This window comes from Dermacentor andersoni, chromosome 9 (genome assembly GCF_023375885.2).
Source record: "Dermacentor andersoni chromosome 9, qqDerAnde1_hic_scaffold, whole genome shotgun sequence".
Classification (NCBI taxonomy): domain Eukaryota; kingdom Metazoa; phylum Arthropoda; class Arachnida; order Ixodida; family Ixodidae; genus Dermacentor; species Dermacentor andersoni.
In genome coordinates, this window is record NC_092822.1 from 112,555,281 (window position 1) to 112,570,173 (window position 14,893).

General features: G+C 47.7%; 1 protein-coding gene across 1 annotated transcript in view; it reads right to left on the reverse strand.

Annotated features, from left to right (window-relative positions):
• Positions 1–14,893, reverse strand: part of LOC126529603 (ATP-binding cassette sub-family C member 3-like) — a 68,535-nt gene that overhangs the window by 42,920 nt on the left and 10,722 nt on the right. The window contains exons 4-5 of the mRNA XM_055070041.2: positions 9,021–9,331; positions 5,704–6,036 (exon numbers count right to left, since the gene is read on the reverse strand). Coding sequence (XP_054926016.2) covers positions 5,704–6,036; positions 9,021–9,331 — 644 coding nt within the window. The remainder of the gene's footprint in view (positions 1–5,703; positions 6,037–9,020; positions 9,332–14,893) is intronic.

Genomic DNA, 14,893 nt, shown 5'->3' on the forward strand with positions numbered 1-14,893 from the left:
TACACTCGGTTGAACATGGTTGCGTGGCATAATGGACACTGCAAAAGTTGAACAGTGTGCTGTTGTAAAGTTTTTGACAGCTTAAAGTGTTTCCCAAAAAGAAATTAGTTGCCGTATGGCTGCCGTGTACGTTGAACATTGTATTTCATTGGCAACTGTGAAGCGTTGGAGCAAGCGGTTCAAAGAAGGACGTGAAAGTTGCAAAGACGATCGAAGACCGGGCCAAAGCCGCCGTGCAATCGCTGCAACACAATTACAAAGGCTGATGAGCTGACTAGACAAGAACGGAGGATAAACGTCGATGAACTGGCAGGGCGTGTGAACATCAGTCATGGTTCGGTTCCAACTACAATTTATGAACATATTGGTTACCGGCTCTTGTGTGCACTATGGTTGCTCAAAATTAGGAAGCACCGCCAGAAGATGGAGAGGTTCGGCGCTGCCTTCCGGTATAACAATGAGGGTGACGACTTGTTGTCTGCAACTGCAACCGGGCACGAATCATGGTGCCACTACTACGAGCCTGAAACACGACGGCAAAGCTTACAGTGGAAACATTCCAATTCACCACCCCCAAAGAATGTAAAGGCCGTCATTTCGGCCGGAAAGGTGCTGACTTTTTTTTAGATCGTCTGAGTCATTACTGATCGAATTTGTTAAACCTGGAGAGACTCTCAATCGTTTGGGATATTGGGCAACGCCGGATTGGTTGCGTGTCGCAATCAAGAACAAACGACGTGAAAAATAGACGAATTGGGTCATCTTCCTCCACGACAATGCCCATGTCCACGTCGTTGATGTGGTTAACACATAACTGGGATACTTAAAGTGCGAAACGCTGCAACAGCGGCTGTACAGCCCAGACCTTTCGCCTTGCGACTTCCACATTTTGGAGCATTTCAAAAAAAAAAAAAAAGAAACTGCTCAAGAGAACCAGATTCGTGTCGGACGATGACGTGAAAAAGTCAGTTAAAGGCTTTTTCAAGCAGCAACCCAAGGAGTTTTCTGAGACGAGAATCATGGGACTCGTTAGTCAGTGGGAGAAATGTCTAAATCCTCATCGAGGCTAGTTTTTAAATATAGTAACCCGTCATATATTCGCATTGGCTCACTTTCATTTGACTCGCCCTCATCTGTTTAGCAGAACTCCTGGTTTTTATATGTGCTGTGTGTTGCGGATCTAATTTCGGTGCAATGACTCACGATCATCATCATCATCATCCACCTGTTTCATGTCCACTGCAGGACGAAGGCCTCTTCCTGCGATCTCCAATTACCCCTGTCCTGCTCCAACCGATTCCAACTAGCACCCGCGAACTTCCAAATTTCATCACGCCACCTAGTCTTCTGCCGTCCTCTACTACGCTTCCCTTCTCTCGGCATTCATTCTGTAACCCTAATGCTCCAACGGTTTCTAACCTGCGCATTACATGACCTGCCCAGCACCATTTTTTTCTTTTAATGTCAATAAGAATGTCAGATATACCCGTTTGGTCTCTGATCCAAACCGCTTTCTTTCTGTCTCTTAATCTTATGCCTAGCATTCTTCGTTCCATCGCTCTTTGCGCGGTCCTTAACTTGTTCTCAAGCTTCTTTGTCAGTCTTTAAGTCTCTGCCCCAGTTGTCAGCACCGGTAAAATACACTGACTGTACATCTTCCTTTTCAATGATAATGGTAAGCTTCCAGTTAGTGGCTGACAATGTTTGTCGTACGCGATCGAACCCATTTTTATTCCTCTATGAATTTCCTTCTCGTGATCAGGGTTCCGTGTGATGAATTGATCTGGGTAAACGTACTCCTTCGCAGACTCTAGATGCTGACTGGCGATCCTGAACTCTTGTTCCCTGGCCGGGTTATTCATCATTATCTTTGTCATCTGCATATTAATCTTCAACCCCACTCTTGCACTCTCTCTGTAAAGATCAATCATTTGTTGTAACTCGTCTGCACTGTTGCTGAATAGAACAATGTCATCGGCTAACCGAAGGTTGCTGAGGTATTCGCCGTCGATCCTTACTCCTATGCCTTCCCAGTTTGAAAGCTTGACTGCTTCTACCAAAAACAAAGTGAACATCAGTGGTGAGATGGTGCCCCGCCTTTTTTTTATTTATCTGCCTACTTTTATTGTGTAGAGTTAGGGTAGCTGTGGAATCTCTGCAGATATTTTCCGAGATATTTACGTAAGCGATCTGTACTCCTTGATTACCTAATGCCTCTATGACTGTTGGTATCTATACTGAATCAAATGCCTCTTTGTAATCTACGAAAGCCATATAAAGAGGCAGATTGTACTCTGCGCATTTCTCGATTACCTTATTGATGACATGGTTGTAATCCACTGTAGAGTATCCCTTCCTGAAACCTGTCTGTTCCCTCGGTTGACTAAAGTCTAGCGTTGCCCTTATTCTATTGAAGAATATTATCTTGGTGAATATTTTATGTAGTACTGGGAGTAAGCCTAATGGGCATATAAATTTTCTATTTTTTAACGTCTCCCTTTTTGTGAGTTAGTATAACGTTTGCATTCTTCCTGTTTTATGGGACCCTTGCAGTCGATAGACACTTCGTATAGAGAGCCGCCAGTTTTTCAAGCATTACGACTCCTCAATCTTTGATTAAATCAACTGTTATTTAATCTTCTCCTGCCGTTCCTCCCCGTTTCATGTCTTTCAAGGCCCTTCTGACCTCATTGCTAGTTATAGGAGGGGTTTCTGTATTCTGTTCATTACAGTTTCGAATGTAGTTATCCTGAGTCCTCTGGGTATTCTACAGGTCAGTATAGAATTCTGTTGCTGCTTTACTATACCTTCGAGTTTGCTGACGATATTACCCTGCTTCCCTTTCAGTGCATACATCTTGCTTTGTCCTATGCCAAGTTTTCTTCTCACTGATTTCAGGCTGCGTCCGATTTTACGACTTCAGTCTCTCTCACGCTATAATTTCGAAAATCACTTATTTTCGCCTTGTTGATCAGTTTTGACAGTTCCGCGAATTCTATCTAGCCTCTTGTGTTGGACAATTTCATTCTTTTTTGCTTCTTTATCAGGTGCTTTGCTACTTCGGAGAGCTTGCCTACTGGTTGCCTTGGTGCCTTGCCTCTCACTTCAATTGCTGTCTTTCAAGTCAGCCTAATTAAGGTTTCATTCATTACCTTTATGTCATCTTCACCTCTCTGTTCTAAGGCTGCACATTTGTTTGCAAGTACTAGCCTGAATGTGTCTGCTTTTACCCTTACTGTCTCTAGGTTGACCTGTTTCTTGTTGACCAATTTTACTCTTTCTCTCGGCAAATTTAGGTGAATCCTAGCCCTCACTAACCCATGATCACTGCACTTCACTCTACCTATAGCTTCTACATCCTGCACTATGCTCGGATCGGCAAAAAGTATGAAATAAATTTCATTGTAACGCGAAAGCCTTAAGGAGCTCGTATCGCAGAAAAGCCGGTGTCGGCGGCGTTGGCCCTGAGCGAAAAATTCCGGAAGCCAATTCATATTGAAGCAAATACCGAACCACGCATACCCAACCAATTTTATACCACCAAAGTTGCTCATACCTTGTCTTTCATTCTTTACGAAGTTATTCCTAGGAATTTCGAGAAAGGCAGCCCACAAACAAACATAATGGGGAAAAAACATCGACAGTGCATGTACTTTATGTTAGCTCTTCTCAGACTGAAATATTAAAAGTGCGAAAAAATAACATGAGATCGATCCACGCAAGAGGCCGCGTCTCTACCAGGAAGCTCGCCTTCGTGCATAGCGTTCGCAGCCAGCGTTTCCCAATAACCATTACGGTTACATAACCCGCAGTGGCCGGGAAACATTAAAAGCAGCAAATGGTCTTTGAACGCTGTCGCATTCCGCCCTTAAAGGCGAAGCTTAAGCGCCATCCAAAGTTTTTGTTTCGCCATTAGGGCTTTTTCAGGTCCACTTTCTCTTGCCACGTTTCCTGAAAAAGGTGTTCAATATTCTCAGCTTATTCCTTTCTGCGAATTCTACCGGCATTTCTCCTCTAGTGTTCCTAGAATCGACGGCGTAGTTGCCAATTGCTTTTTCCCCACTTTTGCATTGAAGTCGCCCATTAGTACAGTATACTGAGTTGGCACTTTGCTCATCGCTAATCCAACATCTTCATAAAACTGATTTACTTTATCATCATCGTGACTGGATGTTTGGGCGTAGGCTTGTACTACCTTTAATCTATACCTCTTATTAAGTTTCATCACGACTACTGATACCCTCTGATTAGTGCTGTAGAATTCGTCAATGTTGCCCGCTGTGTCCTTATCGATTAGGAATCCTACCCCGTATTGCTTCTTATCTGGGAGACCTCTATAGGAGAGGACATGGCCGTTAGTCAGCACTGTAGAAGCCTCATCAGTTCTTCTAATCACGCTAAGGCCAATGATATTCCCAACAATATCTGATAATTCCTCAAAGCGTCCTGCTAAGCTAGCCTCACCCGACAGAGTTTGGCTGTTAAAGGTTGCCAGGGTCAGTTTCCATTGGCGGCCTGTCCGGGTCCAGAGCTTCTTACACCCTCTGCTGCGTTACAGGTCTGACCGCTGCCTTGGTCAGGTGCTCCGCGGATGCTGGGGACGAGGGCCATGGGATACTTGTAAGAATCGTGAAGGAGGGGGTGGCCGAATACTTCACACGCAGGCCAATTCCTGTTCTGGTAAGGGAGTGTATTTGTTGAAGCTTAGTGGGCCTTCCTAATTTGGTCGTACCTGGATTAGTGTAGCCACACTCACTGTCCGCATATTTTACCGGTGTGAGGCGTCACTCAAAGCCTGCAGATGTTGTGCACTGGAGGAGGTGAACTTCAAGCTCACCATCGTAAAAAAAAGAACCTCTTATAGCGGAATTTGAACTTCCGAGTATGGCAACCGAGCATTCGACATAGCTCAGTCAGCTAATCCCACATGCGGCGCGGCGACCTTATCGTCGAAAAGCAGTTCATCTGCAGTGAAATTTTCCCACCGTACGTAACTCAGTACTTCACAAGCTATGTAACCCTCCGCCTCCCCTCCTGCCTCCCCCCCCCCCTTGAACGGAATTTCTGGCTACGTCACTGGTGACCATGAAGTAACAGCAACAGCTGCGAGGGCTGTTATGAACTATTTCAGGAGGAGAGGACTACGCTCGAGAGTTTAAGGAAACTACTGTGTTATGTTGTGACGTGGTTATTGCCGCACGACTGGCACCTCGAGGTACTTTGCGTGTATTCGCGGACTTCTTTCACGCTTGAAAGACACTTTTATGCAGCACGTATTAACCAACAGGATACTGTATCGGGAGTTTTTCATGTTGCTCTACAATGTTCTCATTGACAGTTTTCACGTAATAATAATGTTTGAGAAGTTGATTAATTAATGAGTTCAAATTATGTGGCTAGGTAGAATGAAAAAAAAAGTTATCTGTGCATCTCCAAGCGATGGCACACAACATTACTGTGGTTCTGTCCAGCTACGTGGCAGTCGCATATTTTGAAACTCTGGCTAAAGTTAGCTGAAAAACACTGTATACGCACGAATTTCCCCTGTCTTCATCACCATCTTTTATCATTCTTTCTTGTTCCCTTTCGTGTTTGTCCTTGTGCAGAGTAGCAGGTCAGACCATACTACCTCGAGCCGAATTTTCGCCTTTCGTTCTTATAAATTCCCTGATCTGAGTCGGGGACACCGCAACGCTTACCCACCGAGCACGCAGAGCTCAGCGCCAGGCCCAGACTGGCTGGGTCGGGTCCGCCGGGGCCGGCGAAGACGACGGTGGTCAGCAGGGTGCACATGATGACCACGAATCCAGCCACGGCCGTCAGCGTGCGTACAAAGCAGTAAGTGTATCCGAAGCAAACTAGGCCCCGCACCATCTCGTCCGTCAGGCGGTAGAAGTGGCTCGCAAACCTGTCCGCCACGCCGTACGTTCGCACGCTGCTCAGCGCGTCCACAGTTTCGGTCGCGTGCTGCAGCAAGCGGGACATGGCCAGGCTCTCGTAGTAGCGGCAGTGGTGCGACGCCCTCAGTGCGGCCCACTGCGCGTATATCCGTGCGAGTAAAGAAGAAGAGGAAGAAGAAGAAATATATCAATCAAATCCGAGGCGCACGTTTTGATCAACGAAGAAGCGAAGAATTCGTGGAGCGCGTAATTTGAACGCTGTAAAACTGCGTCCCTCATCTGCAACGAGTTTTGCAGCATATAGCCGTTACGTGCGCCTATCCGGAGACTCCGCGAGATGCGGAAACTCCCCTCCCCGTTATCCAAACCCCCGCGTATTATGCAGTGTCCACGGGTTAGCCCGCACTCCTTACTACGTGATCGCCGGGGTCTGCCCAGATTACTACAGCACCATCTCCACCAGCGTCCAACTTTACCGCTTACTTGACGAAGAAACGCGCAAAAGCCCCGGGAAATAAGGCTAGGAATTAAAGCTTCTGTTTAAGAAATAATTCCAACGCGTATATTTGTTGGCCCAAGAATATTTACTTGCCGTATGCTGTTTAATTGCGTAATAACGCAGAAAACAGAGGCGCCCATTGGCACACCTGTTGAAGTATAACCGATAAGCCGATTCGTCATGTGAGTGCCGTCTTGTGTGCGGGCTGTTCTGCGAGACAGCAGCAGTAGTCATGGTGTACAAGTTCTTTAAAGGTTCAACTAGAAAACTTCACTTTCAAGATCGTGTGGAAACCGTTGGAGAATAATTGACAAATAGGAGCTTCTCGATTGTTTCCGGTACAGTCAATTCATACGTGTTAAGTTGAAAAGGCGCTAAGGAATGCTAAAAAGCGACGGGACAGGCAAGAGGCGGCCTTTTTTTCTCGTTCCTTTTAGGATGTTTCACGTCTTTTACGAGATAAAATACCTTTGTAATGCACCCGACGATATTTGTTATTGGTGACGCCATTTATCAGCTCTATTGTTTAATATCATAAGGAGTATGGCCGCTGTGATCCTGCACTACCACCAGCACTGGCTTTCGGTGCAGAAATTAAAGAGATATCGAAATTCCCGCTTCAGCGAAGGCTCTATGGATAAAGAAAGCAGACCTCGAAGGGTGTGCACTTGCTCACTGCATGCACTGGTAGGGATTCGTCAGCTGAAAACACTTCATTGACTCCTTCTTGCATACATAATTTGTTCCTTCAGAGGGCAAGTATTGGCGGTATAGCATTGGCGCACCACGTCAGTACCTTCGGACGGGGTTGGCCCAACATTTATGTTGCCTCCGAGATCGGTCCGGTGTGCTTGTCCAGACAGCAATACAGGCAAGGGGTGGGAGGAGTGAAAAACACAGCTTTGCCTTACAGAAAAGAAAGAAGGAAAGAAAGAAAGAAGGAAAGAAGGAAAGAAAGAAAGAAGGAAAGAAAGAAAGGAAGAAAGAAAGAAAGAGAGAAAGAAAGAAAGAAAGAAAGAAAGAAAGAAAGAAAGAAAGGAAGAAAGAAAGAAAGAAAGAAAGAAAGGGTCGTTCAAGTGTCGACGCTGAAGAAGATAAGGTTGACGTACATTGGTGGTTGAAATGAATCAACAATGATATGCTGATTATGAGGCGACGATACCATTCATGCATTCATGGTAGAAAAACATCGCTAAAAACATGGACAGAACGGAGAACACAGGACCAGTGCTCGTCCTTTGTTCTTTCTTATGTCGGTGTTCATAGCACTGTTTTCATACCATGCATGCATACCAACGAGCTCGCCTTCAGACTCTTTCACGATTCATGCACCCGCCGTGGTTGCTCAGTGGCTATGGTGTTGGGCTGCTGAGCACGAGGTCGCGGAATCGAATCCCGGCCACGGCGGCCGCATTTTGATGGGGGCGAAATGCGAAAACCGCCGTGGGACTTAGATTTAGGTGCACGTTAAAGAACCCCAGGTGGACGAAATTTCCGGAGTCCTCATAACTAGAAATTGATTTTGGCACGAAGACCCCATATTTTAATTTTTTAAGGATTCATACATTAGGCAGGACGACGGGCCTCTCGAGCTTCGTCCGTTTTTCTTGGCGAGTTCTTTGGGACACCAGCTTCATGCGTGTCGGCGCTCTCACAAGTGCGTCAAGGGAGCGCCGCTTTGGCGCGCTTGCATTTCCTTTCCGCAGCGTCGACTGCTGCCTTGCGACGCAGCGGCGTGTTGCAGTTACGAACCCCTCAAGCGCTCACAGCGCCACGCAAAGGCTGCGTCAAGGCTGGCGCACCACTTTCGCATCTGCACGCGCACAATGGCGACAGCACGCAAGCACTCTCACAGGCACACACACGCCCAAGGCTCCTATGAACGCACTCGCGTGGCTCAGGTCTATCTAGTCCCGAAGTCGGGAACTTCCCAAAATATGCCGGAGGGCGCGGCCGTTAAGTTCGATGACACTTGGCGGTGGCATGGCAGACGGCGACAGCAACACAGGCGCTCACATTTTACTCCGTTTACGGCTAGTTTTTCTTACTTTTATTACATCTTTAGTTCCTGATTATTGCTACATGTTCGAGAGCTATCATTTCATACCATTCTCACGTTCATACGACATCTGCAAGTCACCTAACCGACCGTATTTTTTTTCTGACAATGCCTGCAAAATACCCAGAACCCAGATACGCCAATCGCACATGAAGCGACCTCAGAACGCTTTGTCTTCGAAAACCAAGAAAAATCTTGTTTTCCATTACTCTTTCCGCTTGCAGACATTTCTGTCGTGTAGATATATTTACTGAACACCACAGGGCTCGTTATTTTACGTATGAAGTGATAATGCGAACCTATTATTGCTGCAAAATGGGCATGGAGAATGGAAAAGCATCCAAGCTGTAGTGCGGTGGAATTTGGATGGCTCATTAGGCATTTGAAAAGTGGGGTGCGGTAAGATTAGAAAGCAGATGCGTGGGGCGATTAAAAATTAGGCAGTTTCTCCCGTAAGGGCGAAGCCTTGAAATTGATGTCAAGTTATGACGTTGTGTTGAAGCTCCTCAAACTGTGTCTGAAAGGGCTCAACAATGTCCTGAGAAGCGGAAGGCGAGCTCACCAATCCGTAGCAGACCAGCACGGCGAGAACAAGTGTGATGCCGAGCACGACGGGCGCCTGAGTGCCGACAATGGCGATCTTGGCGAAGGTGAGGATCGTGTTCTGGACGCTTTGCTTGCCGCTGATGAAAGCGCGTGAGTCAGCATGGTCGATGTCGGCCGAGAAGCGGTTCACGATGCGGCCCCGGGGTGATTCGTCGAAGAAGGATACTGGACTCTGCAGCACGTGACCCAGCATGTCGTTGTGCAGGGACCGCGAAAGACGCTTCGCAGACAGGGCCAGCAGGATACTTCCAGCAATACGGAAGGCCACTGCAAGTGGAGAACGCAGTTCGTATGGGTCAGCTTGGAAAAAAAAATATGCATTAGGAGCACTCAATGGGTCTCACACAAAATTGTCGCACCCGAAATAACTCTGAGTAATTAGCCTTATCCGAGGACGATTACGAGTGAAACGGCGTCATGGCAGCAAAAAAAAGTACGAAGCAGTGCGGCGTGTTAGACGTTTTCTATCTCGCCTTTCGTACTGCTATTTGTGGGGTTTTGGTCGCCTTGCGTAGATCCCGTTATATGAGGCTGCCGCGTCACCATGCACCTTTAGAAGCCTCATGCCTAAATGCAAGAGAGAGCAAGCAAGCAGAAGAAACGCAGAGAGGTGAACCAGACAAACGCGCGGTCTGCTACTCTTTACTGAGCTTAACAGGCAGGCATGCAGGTGGGCGTAATGGAACCAGCAGCTTGCTGTGTACACAAGCCCGATCTGTTATAGCGTTTATATAAACCGAATCTCAACCAAATGACACGAACCGAAATGCCTTTGCCAAGCTTGATATGCGGCCTGCAGGATCCTTTCGGGAAACATTGAACTTATGAGCTCAGAAAATAGACAGACCATGCTCGGCACCCACTGGGCCCGACGCACGTGTCTCAGAACTCGGTTTCACAATGGCACGTGCCCTCAGGGGAGGAAGCCCGACCACGAGAACGGGCAAAAGAGCTAAGAAGTGTTGCAGAAGCCATCGAAGATATTTATGCAGACCACAGGAATTGCATTGACGCACTGACAGCACTTTCGAAGTATACATGCTGGTCACACCGACAACGGTGTTTGATGATGACGGCACAATTATCATTGGCATGTCTCCGTAGAAAGTGTGATGACTATTACGGCGGGACGTCGATGGAGTGATGACAATCGAAATGACGGTGCTAGAAGGACAGCAGGATGACGCACCAAGACTGCGTGAGTGACAACGGAATCCTGAAAGCGTGACAACGACCGCGACACGAGGATAGCGATATGACGACAGCACAACAACTATGGTATAGCAACGCCTACGCTCCTGGGCTTTCTTCTTTGAATATTTACTCCACTAAGACCATATTTGTTTCCGACCATCCTCTTTATTATCCTGTAGGTCTCGCGCAGTGCGAGAATCGGTCTAAGCGGAGCAGTGGTGAGCTGGCAGTACGAGTCGTGACTTCTCCACAAGATACGTGCTGCTGACTTCAATGACGAGCGTACCCTGGAACTGTCAGTACAGGCGGCGGAAAAACGTGATACAGTGCCACCATGGACCAGAACATCTAAACCTTCTGACTCCACAGAGCACTCGCGTGACAGCAATAGCATCTGATAGAGCTGGTCGGTGTTCAGCGACGCGAGCGCTGCGCAACCAACCAGCGCGAGAGCACGTGCCCCCCATATCGTAAAAATCCCGACTACGAAAACGGGCAAGAGATGCGTCTCGCTTTAAAGTCGCCAGGAATAAGAAGTCGCAGTTTCGCCAAGGAGGCGCACGGATAGCGATAGCAGTGTGTTACGAAAACACACGACGAAATCGTCGTACGTTTTTCGGCCGTATATATTACATTTGAAGTACAGAATCTGCCCGCAGCGCTACAGGCGCTGCCATCACCTCGGCACCGGACCCGAGCTCTCGTGTTGATGCCAAGCGCCATAGAACGCTTCTTACCAAGCCTCTTTCGATCCCCTGGACGAGTTTGCATCATTCGAGACTGTCATTTCGAACTTGTAACACCACTCCTCTTTGTAACACCGCAATGACATTGAGAGTATTTAAATAAATAAATAAATAAATAAATAAACAAATACCCCTTTCATTTGGTGGAGGTGCTGGGTAACCTTGAAAACTGGAACTCCGAAGCCGCATGTTGCGTCATCTATTGCCTCATCTATCACCCGGCGTCCTCATTCTCACGCAGATGCGCGCTTCCGATCGACATGCGATTCGACGAAACGCCACGCTCATCCAGGGAGGGCCCCGTCGCTACGCCTGCTGTCACTGACGTGCCTTCTGAACAGTGAAAATATCCATGGATTGTGTCTCTCATTGACGTTCTCACCAATTCTGCAACGGCTACATACCCTCGAGCCCTTCGTAGCGAAGCCACCCATTTCGTACCACGGGACACCCTCTTGTACGGCAGAAGCTCTCAGCCACACGGTCGCAAATGGCTGCCAGCGATCCCTCGTCATTTGTGTTCCGACGTACGCGCCTGTTTCCACGCCGACGCACGCGCTCATGCTGGCGTCCTGAAAGCGTACAAACGTCTCTGCCAGGGGTACTACTGGCATGGCATCTACGCCTACGTCCGCAAATACATTCGTATTCGCAATACATCTTTTCATACGCCAATCCCACTACAACTTTTACCGTATCCTGCACGTCTTTTTGACCGAGTTGGCATCGACCTTCATGGGCCTTTTCTATGTACGGCTACTGCAAATCGTCGGATAATTGTCGCAGAAGACCATCTGATAAAATAAACCGAAACTGCTGCACTTCCTTTTTTGCCGCATTCATTTTACGTCATTTCATCTTACGGAACAGCATACCGCGAGAACTGCTCAGCGACCGAGGCCATGTCTTCTTGTCTGAGGTCATTAATGAGCTGCTCCCAGCGAGTTTCAATACATCCACCTTTCAGAGTAAACATTTCCTTGCTAACTAAATTGAACACGCATCGTGTCATGCGCCTACCGGCAAACATGAACAGATCTTTGTCGATGACCACAAACACACGCTGTCATAGCGCTGACCTCGTGAAGAGCGTCGGCAGAGGGGAGCGAATGCTTAATGCTGCCTCTTGCCTCAAGGCGTCACCCAAAACTTGATATTGCGCGACCTCCAACACTAAAGCATGCGGGAACGCTGCCCGCATGACGCCAACTGCCATTTGAGCTCTTTATTGTACTTTGAAACCACCGGACGTTACTTCTAGTGGACGGCACGTGGGACGCCTATGCGTGTAGAGGTTGAGATTGGGCGAGTTGGTAACCTTGGATATTGATACTGAATGCCTTCAGAGCACACACATACTTAGGAAAGTATGTGCGCTCTTTCACTATCCCTGTCCCTACTCCTCAGAGTTGTGCGTGCTGTGAGCACATTCAACATGTCACGCATACCCTCAGCCGTGCGGATAGTCATGCGCAGCCACCACCGGGCTAGAGGTGCAGACGCGCGCTCTCCTCTCAAAGAACGCAGTCGATCACGTGACGTGCAACATTGGCCACACGAAAAGATCGTGTGCATCAAGCCACCATTCTTAGCATACAGCGCGCGGGGTGCGATACCATCTTATCGCACTTATAGTTCACACGAAACAACACGGCGATGGCGAAAATCCACTTGGATTGTATGTATAATTGCTATAACATAAAGTCGAATTGAATAAAAGGCACCTCGAGGCAGGTTCGCGAACCGCATGTGACCTGCATGTGACGTTTTTAAATTGAATGGTATCACGGGGATTCCACCGCAAGATCATGTGGAATTCTGTAAAGATATTTAGGAAGCAAAAGCTCTCAACTACTTTGCGTAGTAATTGAGATAAACGGAGCCGTTAGCTCCTGATTGTGTGAAACACAGAAGACCTCTTAATATAGAAGCGCTGAAATGATCTGAGTGAAATGATTTGCATTTTTTGAGTCTATTGAATGCTGAAAGAAGAATCTTTATTTGTGACTTGTTTTGTTTTTACAAATATAGCTGTTATCAAACAAGCTTGAAAACATTAAGGCGAAATGTTCACACATTTCTCGCTGCGCATCAAAGTTGTAAGCTCAATTAGTTGGGGGATATCAGGCATACAAATGTGATATGTTAGTGATATACCAAATAACGGGTGTTTACGCGATTCAGAGGGCAGTGATCGGTGAATTGCAAGAATGCTAACGAGACTGAACCTATTGGCTACCCTGTACTGGAGAAGTGGAGAGAGAAACGAAAAGGAGCAAAAAACGATTCACAGCATGCACGTGTACACGTACACAAGCACCCATTTCTCAGTCTGTAACAGGCGGAGGAGGAGGAGGAAAAACATTTATTGAGAAAAAGAAAAGAACAAGCAGGTGCCTTTCAGCTTTTGCGGGGAAGCGCCCTCAGTCCAGGGCTCCTGCGGCTCTTGCTGTCTCCCGGGTCCGCCGCACCAGTTGCTGCTAGTCACGAGAGGTTACATTATCGCGTTATCGTGACGGCGCAAGTAAAGATCCAAGGCTCTTCTTCCTCGTTCTTGAGGGTAAAGTTCTTCCTTCACAACTTGGGCTTCCGAGATGGATCGACAGAGACGATCTCCGCGAGTGAAGAATACTTTCACTAAGGATACCAGCGATAGGTTCGCTGGAGGCTTCAGATGGATGGAAGCTGACACAGATGAAGCTTGAAGCCTCGTTGTGTTTACAAGAAGCATTTGCAAGAAATAAACATTAAGATGCAAAGTTTAACTGGAACACATAGGACGGCCCTATATGGGTAGCGCCTATTGTGCATAGCACCTCAATGTTGAGCCCAGAACGCTTGGTCGGGGTAATGAGGCCATGTTTTCTATCCCTCTGTGCCCGGGTCCAAACATTCACAGCCGAATCACCGCCGAGTGGCTTTGAGTACGGTCCGCTGGCGCACCAATAACAATTCCTGTACGAGGATCGTCGTGTGAGGGGTCCGCCGGCTGTTCAAGCATTGGGCATCGTCTACGCCTCCTTTCTTTTACCTAAGTTTAAAGTGTTTGCTCCTCCCCCTAAAAACAACATACAAGAAAATGCAATACGAGAGAGGGTTACAAACGTGTAGCAATGATATCCCGCGCAAATCCACAGAGCCCAACACACTGGACACAATAAAATACTATAAACAAGCAGCTACTGCGAACTACAGCCGTAGGGTGATTGACTCATGCGGTGTCGCCCCGTCACATGCTCGTAACTGCGTACACCCTTTGGAAAAAACCGACAGCGTAGTAATTGCGAGTCATGCGTCAACGAAAGTTGTCAACGCGGTGCTTTAGGCTCCTTGCACTTGCTGAGTAAACGCTTGCTCAGAAACGGGTTGTCAGGAGGGCCAATTGGCCAAGGTCCCAAAACAGGTTCTCAAAACAGTCCCGATGGGAACGGTGCGCGCAGTGGATGATGGGCGCGGCCCTTATGTGTTCCGTGACGTAATTATCTGCGCCTGCTATCAACCACCAAATGCGCCCATGGGATTTTGTGACGAGTTCCATGACGTGTTGTACAGCATTGCAGTCCTGCGCCCTGACTGTACTATATAGACCGTTTTTTTCGTAGGCCCCGCCATATTGTGAACGCAGTGGCGCCGCCTATGAGCAGCGTCATACTGGTTTGGTTGAAAGCGGTCTTTTGCATGGCAGGTAACGCTCGGCGGTAGGCTCTGACGTTTGTTTTAGCGGTCGTGCGGTCTATTTAGTATGACGTTCGTCTTCTACGTGGTAAACGGTTCTGTGAGACGTGCTGAAGTGGTTTAATGCGTCATGGCCGGAATTTCTGCTGGCGTTGAGGGGGACGGAACACGCAGTGCGATGTGTGCGCGCATATATGAGCCTACAATCAGCCTC